This window comes from Lontra canadensis, unplaced genomic scaffold, assembly GCF_010015895.1.
Source record: "Lontra canadensis isolate GAN:19392208 unplaced genomic scaffold, GSC_riverotter_1.0 scaffold96, whole genome shotgun sequence".
NCBI lineage: Eukaryota > Metazoa > Chordata > Mammalia > Carnivora > Mustelidae > Lontra > Lontra canadensis.
In genome coordinates this window covers 1222804-1239311 of record NW_022631090.1, presented here as the reverse complement: position 1 = coordinate 1239311, position 16508 = coordinate 1222804, and the positions used below count along the sequence as shown (strand labels likewise).

The 16508-nt window shown below is 53.1% G+C and overlaps 1 protein-coding gene across 1 annotated transcript in view; it reads right to left on the bottom strand.

Annotated features, from left to right (window-relative positions):
• Window positions 1-12057: 12057 nt before the first annotated feature.
• The window catches only part of FRMPD3 (FERM and PDZ domain containing 3), a 57408-nt gene continuing 52957 nt past the window's right edge, over window positions 12058-16508 (bottom strand). Inside the window, exon 17 of the mRNA XM_032837141.1 lies at window positions 12058-15577. Within this exon, the coding sequence (XP_032693032.1) occupies window positions 12522-15577 (3056 nt within the window). The 3' untranslated portion in view covers window positions 12058-12521. The remainder of the gene's footprint in view (window positions 15578-16508) is intronic.

The following is a 16508-nucleotide window of genomic DNA, read 5'->3' as shown; positions in this document are numbered from 1 at the left end:
GGCACAGGTGCATCCAAAGGGCGTGTTTGCCCTTTGCAACTATGCTGTTTTGCCTTTGCCTGGGAGACAAGTCTCAAGGTTTGGAAAGTGGCTGAACGCAAGCCACCTCCATCATCCAGAACCACGGCTAGAGAAAGTTGTGTTTTGTTTTGGGCGATGGGACCAAGTGTGTTCAAACAAGTGAAGGAGTGTGGATTTTCCAAAATACCCTGGCGATAAAGGTCTAATTCAGCTAACCCTTGGAAAGGAGAGAAAATATATGTATATATGTATGGGACTTGAGATAAGGAGCCCGGAAGGAATCAGAAAACCTAGTTTTTGGTCTTCTGCCTCATGTGAGCCTCAGCATCATATCTGCATGTTGCTAATGTGGCCTTTTACACCGTATTTTATTATTTTTCTAATGACACATGCACTAATGGAATCAAAGAGAGCCTTCATCCCTACACCACATTTTCATTCAGCATATTCGGAGAACAGGTTAGAAGAGAAAAATCATACAATTTTAGAATCATACAATTTTAGTCATGAGCACCATAACTACAAGCTGTAAAAATAGAAGGGACTTCAGAAATCATCTAGTCTCCTAGCTTTATCTTACATATGGTGAAACTAAGTCCCAGAGATGGGAAGGGATTTGTCCAAGTGGCAAAGGCGGAAAATACTCAAAGCAGCATCCTGTGTTTCTCTCATTGCCATGTTCAAAACAGCAGTGTCCATGGAGGACCTCTCCTTCTGACCTCTTGCTATACTTTCATGAGTGCAGAAATTTAATGTAGGCCCAGGTGTCGAGGGGTACTTGGAGAAGGCAGCAGATAACAAGGCAGAATGTTAGTAGTCTTCCATCATAGTTGATTCCTCAAATATTTACTGAGTGCTTTATTGCATACAAGGAAGTGTGGGAGTGCCTGGGTGGCTCAGTCAGTTAAGCGGCCGACTCTTGGTTTCGCCTCGGGTCATGATCTCATGGGCCCTGGTATCCAGCCCCCGGTTGGATTCTGCATTAAGCAGGGAGTCTGCTTAAAGATTCTCTCCCTCTGGCCCTCCCCCCACACACTCTCTGTCTCTCGAAAATAAAGAAATAAATATTTTTTTAAAAGGCAGCATGCTAGGCAGAAAGTATTTGCACCCAAGGGATTTGTTCATTTAAAAAGCATTTATTGAATACTTTAAATTACCTGTTCCGGGCACTGAGAATATGATAGTAAACAGTTCAAAGCCCCTGCTCTCATGAGGTTATGTTCTCAAACAAGAAATACTTATTTATTTATAAATAAAGACGATATATAATATGTCAAATGGTGGTAAGTACTGTAGAGGAAAATGAGGCAAGGAAGCGGGATAATGTGCCAGGATGGTAGTAGGGGAGAGGGAGGTTTAAGTGGAGTAGTCAGAGAAAGCCAACCTGGGAAGGCAACATTTGAACAAAGACCTGAAGGAGATAAAGGAAGGAGCCATGTTCCTATGTGGGACAAGCAGAGGGAACAGCAGGTGCAAGAACCCCAAGGCAGAAGAGCGTCTAACTTGTTTGCAGAATGGTACAATGGTCACTGTGTCTGGTGTGGAGTGAGTGTTGGGGCAGTGGGAGTGGAGCATACCTGTAAGAGAAAATAAGGAAAATAAGGTCAGTGAGGTAAGAGTAATTGGTGGGAGGCTGCCGACCATGGACCTTGTAAGACCTTGTCGGCCATTTGAAGGATTTCTGCTTTTACCCAGTCAAGTGTTTTGTTGTTGTTGTTGTTTTAAGCAAAGCATGACATGATCTGACTTCGCTTTTAAAAGGATCATCTCAAGGGCGCCTGGGCAGCTGGGTTGTTTAAGTGTCTGCCTTCGGCTCAGGTCACGATCTCAGGGTCTTGGGATCGAGCCCCTAGTGGGCTCCTTGCTCAGCGGGGAGCCTGCTTCTTCTCTCACTCTGCCCCTCCCCCCTGCTCATGCTCTTTCCCATCTCAAATAAATAAATAAAAAGTATTAAAAAAAAGATCATCTCAGCTGAGAATAGAGTGTAGGGGTCATAACAGAAAGCAGGGAGACCAATAAAGTGTTGGCTTCTCAGTAGAGAAAATGAGACACTTATAAGCCATAGAACGATTTAATACACTAGCACAGAGGAGCCCCTCAAACGCCTCAGCTCAAGTAAGACGGATGATTTCTCTCTGACATCACATGCTGGCCAGCCTAGCCCAGTGGGACAGTTCTGCTCCATGCAAGGACATGAGTGCATCCACAATTCTAGCTCATGGGAAGGAAGAAAGAGGTCCAGCAAAGGGCCCTCCTCGGAAGCGAGTCAGGTGGAATTTGTTCATTTCATTTTCTGTCATATCCCTTTGGCAAGAGCTCTGTCACACGGCAAGAGCTTAGTTGCAGGTCACACCTAGCCACAAGCAAGACTAGGAAACACCTTGGGAGGTGGCCCTGTGCCCAGGCAGGAATGGAAAATTGATTTTGGGGGTATAACTAGACATCGGCCACAGGATCCAAAACAAGATACGCAGGCTCAGTGGTAAGAGGTGTCACCTCTGAGCTGCACAACCTGGGAGGTGTTTTTGGAGGTCGAAGTACATGAGTTAGGCGAAGAATGAGTAGAGTTTGACCAGACAATGACTGGGAGGAGGTGGGTCTCCCTGGGCTTGAAGCAAAGGTAGTAGAGGGGGTTTTAAGAGGGAGTAGAGAGGGGTTTTCAGGAAAGAGAAGTAGTCTACCTTGGCTGGAGTATCAGGTACTATGTTGAGAAGTTATTCTGCAAGTGATGGGAAGCCATTGTTCTGGAGAAAGGGAAGGACATGATCATAATTGTGCTTTGGGCAAATTTATCTGTAGAGGATGGGTAATAGAGGTTGGAGGCAGATGACCCAGGTTGGGAAGGTAAGTTAGTCATGTCCCCAACTGGGCCACTAGTTAGAGGGTTTAACAAGCGGGTCGGGAAGAATGTGATTTGTGAGTCTCAATGTTTTGGAGATCACGGCTGCCTTCGAGAATTCTGTGAACACTGTGGATCATCTATCTCTCCAGATAACTGATCTTGGGATTGTGGACTCATCCGATTAAAGCTCGGGGCCACTGGGAGAATTTTGTAAACACCCTCTTCCTTGGAAGGGCTCCCTCCCTTTCAAGAGGTTTTCTCATTTTAATGATGAGGAATGATAGTGGGAAGAATGGCCTGCAGGGACAAGGGTTCTTTCCCCAAGAGGAAACCACCCTTAAAAGGATTTTACACCCCTTTGGAAGGAGCCCTCCACCCTTTCCCTGGCGATAGGTAGATGACAAAAGCCTGATTCCTGATTTGCTGACAGGTGTGTGGAGGATTAATCGGATTAAAACAGCCCGCCAACAAGCCCCCAAAATCCGGTAGACTCAGAAACTCCTGTAGCAACCCTCTCGGGTCCCCTCCCTCTTCCAGAACTTCATACCGTCGCTCAGTAAACTTTGCTTTGCTGCCCACCACCCTTCATCTGGTCTACCTCTTCATTCTTGGAAGCTGCATGACCAAGAACCATGGGCACCCACCGAGGGGAAAGAAATCCTGCAACCATTTCTGTCTTCTCTGTTCTGTTTCTTTTACCCTGTAGGCCAGCATGACCTGTCCTCATGGTTCATATTGTTCGGTGATGGCAGGTGGGCATCTTGCGTGTAAGTACAGCGGAGGGCTTTCAGAGGCCGCAGCAAAGCGCATCACAACTGGAGAGAGTTCCCCACGTGCTGTCACCCCCCTGAGCTCACCAGCTGTCAGCCTCTGGCCCTTCCATTGGGTCCTGAACTCCTTATCTCACGCTCTGTGTCTTCAGGGAGCATGCAAGCTCTTTGAGGGCAGAGACCATGTTCTCCCATAGCCCCTAGCACAGACCCCTGGAGTGGGGGAGATAGATGAGGAGGTGAGTATTTGGGGCTTTTTCTAAAAGATTCCATGTAGGAGTCCTTTGAAAGAGCAAAGGACATATACGTAAATCATGGCTTTTATTAACAAAGTCTATCTTAAAACTACTCCCATTCCAGAAGCTTTATCTCACAAAGCCAAGTTTGCGGTTTTGCCTTAAGTAGGATCTGGCCAGACCCTTCAGATGCATTCTCTCCTAGGATTCTCATAAGTTGGTTTCCTATGATTGTGGGCTTGATTGTACAAGGTCCGTGACCCAGGAATCTAGAATCATCTAGAGATTTAAGAGATGGGAGACTTTAGCACCCCCTGGGCAGATTAGCACTGGATAAAAAAAACCCTGCAGGGACAAGTGGGCTCTGTAGTTTGCTCTGGTGTTTGACTTTTATGAGCTTTGGACTCCTCCCAGTTTAATGACTGATTTGGGGAGTGTTTGGGTGATGCTGGAAGTACTTGCCTTTGTTTAAAAAATTTAAAAAATCAAAGAACGTCGAAAAATGTGCCTTTTAAAAGCTAATAGGCCCTCCAGTTCAACCTACTCATTTTACTTAGAGAGAAACCTGATACCCATCGAGAGAAAGTGAATGCCCAAGGTCACACAGCTAGTTCTTAGAAGAGCTTTGAGTATAACAAAAGTCTCCTGGCTCCTGGTGTATGGCTCCTGCTTGCAGCTCTGTTACAGAACCAAGCAAGCACCGAGAATTGAGCATCGAGCATCGTGGACTTGGGGCTGCAGAACTGGCAATTCAAATCAGTTTTTTTCTAATGCTTGGGGCAGGGGGCAGGGGGACTGTCCACCTTCTACTTGGTTCTTTTGAATTTCTTTTCAGGTCCCTGGGGGACATTGTACGAATATCCATGCCATGCCAAGTTAGGAAAGAGACAAGTCTGTCCTTGCTCACACTTTTCCTACTGATTCCTCTGTCCTTGATGGCCAAGAGTCCTGCCATTGTCATCAAACACTGTTGTGCCTATAAGTGATACTAGGAAGCAGGAATGACAGCTACTCCCAAGAAACTGCAAACCTGCTTGGCCATCCTGCAGATTTAGCCTCAAATGTAGATGAGGCAGGGAGAAGCAGATGGGCTCCTGAGTTTACAAGTACCAAGTGATTAGGGTTCTAGAAAAGTCAAAGAGAACGTGTTACCTCAGTGGCTTGGCCACTCCCCATGGTCAAAATCCCATAATGAGAGAAGGGATTTCCAACAGCCATGTTAACAACCAAGGCCACGCAGCATGCCTACCAATTAAAAGAGCAGTTCACCGCATCCCTATTGGATATGACGATATCTCACATTGCAGGAAGCCCTTAAGGCACAACAAAAATTGCTTTATTTGTTAATCAGATGGCTTAAAACCGAACATATGATCATAATACCGGTTTCTGCTAGGGGAGAGGAAGAAGAAGAAGAGGTCTTTTAGAAGGGAGGCCAGGCCTAGCGGGTGGTCAGCATGTAGATCAATGAGAAGCCAGAGGAACACGTGAGGACCCAGGATGTCCTGATGAGAAAGGGGTAGGGAGGGCCACCAGGGGGTGGGAAACAAGACCACCTTGGCCTCCTAAGCCATTTTGCCATGATCCTGGGAGCTGAACTCTTCCCCTCCCCTGCAGGTCTTTGAAATTCATTTCTCTTGCTGCCCTCCGCAGGACACCATAGGTTGGCACATGGCTAGGGTGGCGGTGGGACCTCCTCCACCCCCAGAACTAAACACTGGGCATAGCAGCTAGACCTTGCAGCTGCCTCTGGAAAACTGGCTAAGGGTTTGGGGTTGAAAGCCCTCTCCTATGAGCTAAGCCTAAACGTTGATGAAAAATTACAAGTTCGAGCCTCCTTCAATTATAGCTGCTTCTAGCGAGGAGCAGAAAGCAGAGAGGACAGGAGGATGTCAGGGAGACGAGCCAGGGCACCGGCCAAAGGCCAAGAAGAGCCTCGGGTCTGCCTGAACGTGTCCACCACAGAACAAGTGTTCTCCACTGAGGTGCCCAATGTCAAAAGAAAGGCCCAAGGGGGCCAGGGGTCCTGCATATCCCTTTTGAGGGGAATGGACCGGCAGATGGCTTTGACCGAGGACGACAGGGATTTGAAAGAAACAGGCCCCTGGGTTTCTAGTCACAGGCTCTTGGTGCAAGCTTAGTTTCCGGACCAGTTGCTAAGCGGGGACATTGCACTTGTTAAGCTCCAAGAGCTTGAACAGGGGATTTTTATAGCTGCTTTTCAGCCCTCTGAGCCACCAAGAGAGGCTGAAGACCCAGTCATCTTTGTTTTAGAGAAGCGGCACAAAGAGGTAAAATGACTTTTACCCCCATCATATATAGTAAGTCAGCAACTGTGCTGAAAATAGCACAGAGCCCTTATTCTGGGGAACCGCTCAACTTAGCCCACACGGCCTCCCTGCTTTGCTTGCTCATTGCAGGTGCAAAATTCTCCAGCTTGGAGGGAATCTGGCTCTCTGTCTATTCTTGGGGCCGACCCTCTGCTACAGTGTGTAATAGGCAACATGGGAGGCAGGGGCTGGGAGGGAGGGAGGGAGGCTGACCCTATTTTTTCCCGGCACCATGTCATGCCAGGTGTCTTATTCCTGAAAGAGTGTCTGACCTCTGCTGTGTGCCCAGATTCACGGACATAGGCCAGTTCTTGATGTCCTACCATGCCAGCCATCAGCTCACCTGATGGGCCTGGAGCGTGCCCATTATTTCCACCAAAGCGTATCTAGTAGTAGAGGATAGCGAACACTAGGTAGGTGGGCATGGGGATGAAGCTGGAAGTGTCAGACATGAGTCTCAAGTGTCTGAAATGGTATGTATTCTTTTTTTTTTTAAGATCTTATTTATTTATTTATTTGAGAGCGAAAGAGAGAGAGCATGAACAGTGGGGAGGGGCAGAAGGAGAAAGAGAAGCAGGCTCCACGCTGAGCAGGAAGCCCAATGCGGGGCTCTACCCCAGGACCCCGAGATTATGACCTGAGCCGAAGGCAGAGGCTTAACCGACTGAGCCACCCTGGTGCCCCAAAATGATATGTATTCTTTACAAGGCATGCAACTCGTGCATTCCTTGCTGTATTTTTCCACAAAAAATATTTAATGTATCACTCACACGATATCCTCCTCCCAAATCTCTGAGAAAAATGCAAATGCATAAGGAGTGTGGACTCAGACTCTGGTTTGGAGCATGGAGTGGGGGTGGTGTTCCGTAATTTTGATGGCGGCCTTTTGGACACACTGTTCCACCCACAAACTTGAATGCACAGATACTACTCCAACCCGGGGTTCCAAGGGGCATGTGCCACTGGGGCAGCCTGATGAAGAGAGGTGGGGGGCGGGTGGGCTTGCAGCATCCCGCACTTCATACCCCAATGTTGCCAGTGAATTGTTGGTTACCCACTTGCTGCCTGGATCTGCGAGCAACACTGATGGGCCATCTTCTGATGAGTGTGGCTGCATCTGTGCCTCTGTTTCTAGGGGAACTGCCTCAAAGGTGGGGCTGGACTGAGTCGGGGGGGGGGGGGTCAGCCATTGAAAGCCTGGGTAGGTTTGAACCCTGGCTGGCTTACCACTTACCGGCTGTGTGACCTTGGGCTAGGGATTGAACCTCTTTCGGCCTCAGTTTTCTCCTCTGAGAAATGAATATTTTGTTTTTAGATTTTTATTTATTTACTTGACAGTGAGAGAGAGAGGGAGAGAGAGAGAGTGAGCACAAGTAGGGGGAGGAGGAGACGGGAAAGCAGGCTCCTGGCCAAGCAGAGAGCCCAGTGTGGGGCTTGATCCCAGGACCCTGGGATCATGACCCAAGCCAAAAGCAGACACCCGATCAACTAAGCCACACAGGTGCCCCTGAGAAATGAATATGGTCATAGTCTCTCTCACTTTAGCTTAAAAAAAAAAACCCATATATATATGGCCTGAATTCCAGTGTCTCATTATTTTATATATATATATATATATATATATATATATATATAATTATTTTATTTTATATTTATACATTTTATTTTATTGTATTATTTTATATTTATAATTTGATTTATATTATTTTATTATTTATTATTATTTTTAAGTAAGCTCTTTGCCAACTGTGGGGCTTGAACTCATGACCCTGAAATCAAAGTTGCATGCTCTCTCTCTCTCAAAGGGTTGCTAGGAAAATTAAATGAGATCATGTGTGTAAAGTACTTAGCACAGTGCCTGACATATGGCAAGTGACCACACAGTTGTTTTTGCATATTTAAGGGCAGGGATCAACTTTTTTGCATTGTAGAAGGCTGTCTCATATTCCTTTTAGCTCAAGCCATGAAAATAAGAACGAGGGGTCACCACCCAGAGGGAAAGACAGACATCACAGACAGGAGGGCTGGGGCTCTTTCCTAAGTGGTGGGTCTAGAACCTACAGCTGGAGATGTCTGAGAGGGTGCCAGAATGTGCCTCAGTAATACTGGGAGTGTGGGAAGCACCCAAGGGCTTTGTGGCCTGGGTGAGAAGTTGCTAGAAGCACTGAAGTGATTCAAGAGCTTCTGTCCCTGTGAGAAGGCTGGCCTCCATAATTCTCCTCACAGTGGCTTCCAGCAGCTCAGGCCACTGGAACTAAGCGACCCTCCTGGAATTCAGGCCAGTTTTCCAGGGCCTAGGACTGACCCTCAGTGGTTATTTCCTCTGACTGCATGGAGGAGCTCCTCTTCGCTCCGGATGCACACCCAGAGTCTGGCCTCCAGCCCACAGGATGGGGAATGGGATGCGGATCTCACTCTCATCCTAGCAGCTGTTGGGAGGAATTCAATCCTAAGGTATATACATCGATGCCCCTTCCCAGTGCTGGCAGCTGATCCTCCCTTGCCCCTCTTGGCAAAGGAGAGTTCTGGCTGAGGCAGTTCCTTTCAATTCATTTCTGATGAAATTGCCTATTATCCACAGTGCCTTGACAACAGCTTGACAAAAATGTGACTCTGCCAGCACCATGGGCTTCCTGGGTCTATGCCAACTGCACGAACCCATTTTCCCATAATTGGCTGCAGCCAGAAAGCGGCAGTCAAGCTCTGGGGACTCAGGTCTGGAAGGGGGCAGCTGAAAAGCCTCCGCCTCGGGCTCTGGTTCAGGCCGAAGATGGCGGGATAGATACTTGGTGGGAATATGGTGTCCCCCAGTGCTTGGGGATACCACACAGTGGTCCTGGTTCCACAGAAAAGGAGACTATCGGTCATCTCAGGAGAGCTTCTGAAGCTTTGGGAAAGTAGTGTGTGGAAGTCTGCTGAGTGAATGGGACACTGGACAATGGACCTGACTTCTCATTCTTTGACAGGAGGAGGCCAGGCTGCCTGGCTTTGTCCAACTGCGCTGCCTTGGGTTAGCCATTCCCAGGGCAGTGAGGGTCCCCTTCACATGAGGTACAGAGGTCTGGGAGGGCTCTCTCGTGACAGTCATCTCATCCAACACTCATTCATTCCACAAATATTTCTTGAAGACCTACTACATTCAGGGTCCTGTGTGGATGGGTAGGTACCCAGGGTCTAGAACCGAGTAAGAATGCTGACTAGAGGGAGCCACCCATGGGCTCTGGACTGCCCAGTTGGTTCTCTTAAATGGTTGACAGGTCTCACTTTACATTGGCACTGCCTTCCCCTGAGTCCCAGCCTTGGGGTTGTGGGACAGTATCCCCAGTGGGCAGCCCCCAGAAGAGCTCTGCGGCAGGGGCCATGCCTGTTACCCTGTGACCTCCCGCATGCAGAGGGGGTCTCTGACTATGCTGTTTCTGCCTCCTCCTCTGTGCCCTGCTCCCAAACCACTTTAGCCAGGACCTCTGCAGATGGGAGAAGAGAATCTGTTTCTGGTCTCTGGGAGGCAGTGATTCATCAGGGCGAAGGTACATGGTTGTCTTGTTTGCCTACTGGGCCAGCAAGGCCGGGGGAGGCTAGATGGAGCTGAAGCCTTCATGTGCCCATGGGTGCCCAGGTGTCACCCCGAGGATGATTTTCTTTCTAATTCATCACAGGGAGTGTATGTGGCAGGGAGAATATTTATCTAGTTGGCATGGGGGTGCCTCATATGCTCCTGGGGACCTGTGATTACCAGAAGAAAATAAGAGGATGGGAGAAGCGAAATCATTTCTCTCGGTTAGCTATAAACTCTGAAAAGCCAGAGAGGTCAGCCCTGCTTAGGGTCCTGCTGCTCCTATCCTTTTGAAACACCGACCTCCCCAAAAACAATTACCAGAGGGCATTGTAGGGGATTTGTGCCAGCCAAGCTATACTCTGAGGCAACTGGGCTCGTTTCAGAGGGAGAGTACCCATTTCCCAGCTCCACCCAGAGAGCTGCCCCAAACCTGTTCATCCCCTACCTCCTGGGCACTTTAATCCCCACCCTCTGCTCCCTTCAGCTCTGAGGTCACAGCCAGGCTCAAGAGAAAGGAGTAGACCATATTCAATTCCCGTGATTACGACCCACAGGAGGCTTCTAAGAGTAGCGAAGGGGAGGCAGCATGAGCAGGGTCCTAAGCTCTTGTCACTCGCTGGGGCCCAGGTAGATGGGAGCAGAAGCTAGGGAGAGCAGTCGGGGGTGGAGGCGGGGGCCCACCACCAACCAGCGATTCAAGGACACAAGGACACCCACAAAGAGGCACTGCAAAGACATATTGGGAGAGTAAGATGAATAGATTTAATCATTCTTGTTTGAAAAACAAGACATAAATTAGTATATATATATATAATTTATATATTTTATGTAGTATATATACTATATACAGACATTAGAAAATGTGTCCTCTCCATGAGGCTGAGGGAGAGGTGAAGAAGGATGGTGGTGGAATGACGCGGACCGTGGGCTGAGTGGCAAAGGTGCAGGATCAAGAAGTTGGGAGAAGAGGAAGACCACGACAGCCCTGGGGCTTGCAGTGGTCACGGGGGACAGGGTTCCCCACTGGCTGCATCTCTGGCCCATTGAACGACTTGGTCCTAGGGGGGAGGAGAAGCAAGGAAATAGGGGGCTGGCTTCTGCAGAAGGGGCTCCCCTGATCCTTGCCGGCAGAAATCACCACTCGGTGAGGTGGGGGGGAATTTATTGCGCTGGGGGGTACCAAGGATGGGCGGGGGTTAAGCACAGTGTACATCTTTATAAAACTCACATAAGAACAAGAGATTTCCCACAGACCTCTCACATAATGGTGAAAGAGAGGCAGACACAGGGCGTGAGCATGTGGCAAACGGTGGGGCAGGTATGGAGAGGTGGACAAGAAGCAATCTATACAGAAGAAACATTGGCTTTCTTTGTTCCCTACAGTGGGGCAGCTGGTAGGGACTCCGTGTCTTCACTCCCGGGAAGGTTGTGGGGGGACGGGGGTGGGGCCGGGGCCGGGTTGGGGGGGAACTGGAGGGGGTAGGGACATGGCAGCAGCGGTAGATGTGTGTCAAGGAGGATGCTAAACAGTGTGAATTCCCTTCCAGATGACTCCGGAGAGAGAGAGAAAGAGAGAAAGAGAGAGGGAGAGAAAGAGAGAAAGAGAAAGAGAGAGAGAGAGAGAGGTGCAGGACTGCACCGGGTAAGGCGCTCAGCTTCTTTTCTTAGAGAGACAAATCCACAGGGTCAATACACAGCCAAAAGCATATACTCAGGATTAACATATCACGCTAGCTTCCAGAAGTTTAAGATATAGTCATCAACACCCCCCACCCCTACCCCCATCCCCCCTCCCCCCACCCCCCATCCCCAATCCGTAGCTAAGTCAAACTCCTAAGGACAGTCTGTCTGGTAGATGTTGAGAGAGGAACCGCTCGCCTGGAGCGCCAGCCCTGGTGCTGGGCTGGGCTGGGCCAGGCTGAGCTGGCCTGGGCCGGGCAGGCTCCGGGGCCTGCTCCGGGTCTCCCCAGGGCAGACGTTTATCACCAGGTACCTAACCCAGAACGAGTGGGGTGATCCCAGATGCTTGCTCCCTAGTGGACTGAGCCACCCTGCCCATCAGCGAGGGACAGGGCACTTTGGGGATGGCTGGTGTGGAGCTACTGGGCCTGGGGGGCAAAGGGCTCCCAAGGCCGCCAGCCTGTGAGGCAGGCCACTGACAGCCCTGAGTGGTGGCTGTTTTCTGCAGACCTGCCCCCCGGGCCCAGGCCCTCTAGGGTGGCTTCTGCCTCGTGAGTGTGAGCCCAGGGTGGGCGGGCACGGGGGGGGGGGGGGGGCCCTTGGGGTCCCCCCCCCACCCCGCCGCTGGGCATGGTGTCTGGTGCTACAGCTACTGCTCTGTGGGGGGAGGGGAGCAGATGCCAGGAGGAGCTCAAGGCCTGTGGGCCTGCCTGCTTCAAGCCCTGGCTCCCCTGGCCCCCCAGAATGGAGCAGGAAGGTGAGCTTGATGTCACCTGTCAGCCCTAAAGAAGAGATAAAAATCCAGCTCTGCGGCAGGCAGGCAGGCGCAGTGACGAGGGGCCTTGGCCCTCACAGTGTCGACCAGAGGCCGGGGAAGGGGCGAGGGTGCCCAGGGTGGTGGCCACCCGGAGCCCTCAGGGAACAGCCTTCATCCGGGGAGTTCTCACTCCCCGAAGACTGAAGGCCCGCGGACCCCGACTGGCCGGGCAGACACGGACACTCACCACGAGATGCAAAGACCACGAAGCTCAAACCTGGGGCCGTGGTTGGGGGAGGTGGGGAAGGGGGCAGGCCGGGGCGGGTGCCCTACTTGATGAGGGTTTTTAAGGAGCGGGTGAATGTGCTCATAACAGTCGCTGAAGTTGGGGAGCCCGGGGGGTGCCCAGTGGCCGCACTGACAGCTGCCACCGCCTGTTGCTGCTGCTGCTGCTGCTGCTGCTGCTGCTGCTGCTGGTTAAGGTTCCGGGTGGTGGACTCCTCAGCGGCGCGCAGTAGAAAGGTGTAGTTCCTCACCACCTCTTCGACCTTGGCTAGCAGCTCTTGGCGCTGGGCCTCGGAGCGCACGATGAACACCAGCCGCACGAAGGTCTCGATGAGGCTGCTCAGCACCTGGAAGCTGCCCGTGATGGCCGCCAGCATATGCGTCGGGCTCTTGTCCACGTTGGCCACGCGGCGGCACGAAGCCCGGAGCTCCTTGAACTTGAGAGCCAGCTCGAGCTTGTACTCGGAGATCTGAGAGACATAGGGCTTCGGCGCACGGGCCTCGGGGCTGGCCACGCACTGGCGCAGGACAGTCAGTAGCTCATTGGTGTCCAGCCTGGCAGCCAGGAAGCCGTCGGGCAGGCCATAGGCATGGGCCCGCAGGGCATTGATCTTGGCCAGGCTCCCCTCGAAGGTGGACACACGCAGGTCGATCTCCTGGGTGCGGGAGGCCTCGGGGCTGCTGCTGCTGCAGGTGGCGGCATCCAGCACCTGCAGGGTCCTGCTCACCACGGGCACCACCTGCTCGTCCAGCTTCATGCCGGGCAGGATCTTCATGGGGATGGAGTAGGAGAGCTCGTCCTTGCCGTCACTGGCGTCATCCGCCATGTCGCACTTGCGGTAGTAGAAGCAGTAGCGGATGGAGCAGCATTTGCCGCTCTCACTGTCCTCGTCCAGGTCAGCGGGTTTCTGGTACACCTCTTCCGGCAGCGAGAACACTGCCATCTGTCTGGGACCTTTGGTCTCGGGGGCAACGTGGACGTATGAGGGGTCTCCCAGGGTTGGCGACTCCAGGGACTTGGTTTTGGGACCCAAGCCTAGGGGGAGGCCTGCCTCTACCTCCTTGGGCTCCCTGGGCAGCATGCCCAGGGGTGGGTGTGGATAGATATCAGAGGTCAGCGAGGCCCTGTCGCCCTGGTCCAGTTCACTGATACTGTAGCGGCGCATCAGCTTCCTATAGTTGGGAGCGCCCAGACACTCCCCGCCTGAGGCACACGTGGTCAGGCAGGACACGCCGCTCTCAGGGTCCGATCGGCACTCCCGGGATTCCAGGCTGGTGGAGCGGAGGCGCCCCACGTTGGTGGGGCTACCGAGGCTCAGGCCCGGGCCGGCCTCCGGCTGCCTCTGGGTAGGGGGGACCCTGTCCCTCTCCCGCCCCCGGAGCCCGGGCACGGGCGTCTGGGGGGCCTGCGGCCGGCCCCCGCGGCAGATGCGCTTGCAATCACAGCTGCGCCTCTGTTCCCGTGACATGCCTGGCCCCTGCTGCACGGGGCTGCTGCGCAGTTGGCAGCTGCAGCGGCCCGGCGCGGGGGGCTGCAGGTACTCGGGGCCTGGCAGCTCCCCCTGGCTGGGAGGCTTCAGAAGTTCCTCGAGGAACTCTAGCTCATACTGCTTCACCTTCTGCAGCTGGGCCTGCCGCTCATCAGTCTCCTTCTTCTGGCGGGTTGGAAAGGTGGCCGAGAATAAATTGCGGAGCCGGAAGGGCCCTCGGGAGGATTTGGGCTTGGTGGGGCCTTCGGAGGCCGAGTGGCCTCCATCCAGGGTTGTCTCAAGCTTCCTGGAGGGCATGGTGCTCACCTGCCGGCTGGCAGCGTGGGGCCTCAGCGGGCTCTGGCCTCGAGGTTGGTAGCTGGGGCTCTGGCCTCGGGACTGGCTGCTGGGGCTGTGGCCTCGGGACTGGCTGCTGGGACTGTGGCCTCGGGACTGGCCACTGGGGCTCGGGAGAGCCATGGAGTAGCTGGCTCGGGGCACCAGGCTGGTCTCCTCGATCTTGCTGCCTTGGGGCACACTCTCCAGCTGCCCCTTCTCCCCCTGGCTGGAGATGGCGCCCGGCTTGTGCAGGGCAGGCTTAGCCCCCTCTGGCCCGGCCTTGCCTGCTACCTCCCCTATGGATTGCTTGCTCAGGGACTCTCGATTCGCTCGTGAAAGATAACTTTTAGGAGGGAAACTTTGCCCAGGCAGCCGGTCCTCTTGTGGGGAGAGGTGCAGGCTGTCAGCCCGGCTGCCTGTGGGCGCTCTGGAGCCAGAAGAGACCTCTGGGCTCAGCGGCTGCTGGGAATTCCGTGAGGTCTCTGGAGCACCGGGGCTCATTTTGAACTTCAGATTCTTATTTGCACTGCCGCCCATCATGCTAACTTCTGATCTTCCCATGCTGACCTCAGGCCTCCCCATGCTGGCCTCCAGCCTTCTCTCCCCGCTGCTGGGAGGGGTCACTATGGCCCCACTGGGGGCAGGTAGGCTCTTAGGGTGAACCACCTGCTGGAGGGCGGCCGAGATGATAGCAGGGGTCACGCTGCCCTTCGGGTCCAGGATAAGCTTGGGGCTCAACCTGACTTCTTTGGGCAGGTTCTCCCTTAGCTCAGACACCTGCTCTTCACTGAGGGATGGTGTGGCTGCCCTCAGTGACATCTCCAGGCCTGCCCTCGCATGGCCGGGCCCTTTGTCCTCAGGAACTGGGGACAGCAGGCTCAGATTCTTCTGCTCACTAAGCTGCGGGGACAATGCTGGGTGCACAGCCAGGGCGTATGCTCGCTCTCTCTGAGGTGGCTGGGATTCTGACGGCGGCAGCTTCCTCCGAGCGCCGGGGGGGCCAGGACTCTGGCCTGTGACGGCTGGCTGCAGGGCTGGGTTGGGATCTGGGCGCCCAAGAGAATAAGGGGCCGTGAGGACAGCCTGGGCGGCGCAGCTCTGGATCCGGAAGGGCAGATCCTTGCGAGCCAGGAGGCTCTCCTTGTTGAGGTGCTGGGCCAGGAAGTAGGTGGTGTTCTGGTGCTGCTTCATGGCGGACACCATCTCTGACATGTCTGTGAGCTCTGAAGAGTTGGTTTCGTGGCCCGAGTCCAGCGATGATTCAGGGGTGATGGTAGCCAGTACAATCAGACCTAGAGGGACAGGGAGGGGGCTTGCTGCACTTACTCCAATCGAGTCCTTTCGCCAGCCTTACGTAGGAAGTTTACGGGCGGGGGAGGCGGTGAGGGGGCAAGGGCAGCCAGCAGTATTTGCAGCCAGGGAGAAAGCCCTTAGGTCAGTCCCAGGACTGGCCTGGAGGAGGGGGCAGGCAGTGGGAGGTATAGGGCTGAGGGCGGGGGGAGGGGAGGGGAGGGGCAGAGGGAGACAAGCTGGCAGAGGGCTCCTGAAGGGCGGGAATCCGAAAAAGAGACAAAGGAGGCATAGAAGAGATCGACAGGGCAGTGTGACGGCAAATTAACATGCACAGCGCATGCAGAACAACGTGCTAATCATCACTATTTTTAGACTCAATAGCAAGGAAATGTTTGTCAATTGTCCTGAAGAGGGCTGGCAGAGAGAGGCCCCTCTCTATCTGGCCCTCCTCATCTGGCCAGGCCAGCCTACAGCTGAGGCCCTTGTGCCTCAGTGTGTCCTCTCTCTGGTGACCACAAGGGGCCTTTCGCTAGCCAGGGAGCGGGTGCTCCAGACTCTGAGCAAAGAGAAATGCTAGGGGTGGGGGGTCAGGGAGGGGGGTGGCCAAACGCATGCAGGCTGCCCACCACCAAGGATGCCCTTGCATACAGAAAAGGGAGGGGCTGGGTCTCTCCCTGGTTAGTCAGGCTGCCTCTGACCCCAAGCTCTTCTTCTTCTCTGTCCACATGTGCCCCCTGCCTCACACGCTTTCTCATACGTCTTCTTTTTCCCTGTTCCTTTTGTGTTGCTGTAGCATTTACCTGTTCTTTTTAAGGCGTATATGTGTGGGGGTATGTATCGTGAGTAGGGGTACAGTCTGACACGCGTACTTGGCTACACGGTGGACGCACGTGTGTCTGTAACGGAATAGCATGCACGTCATATGGCTCT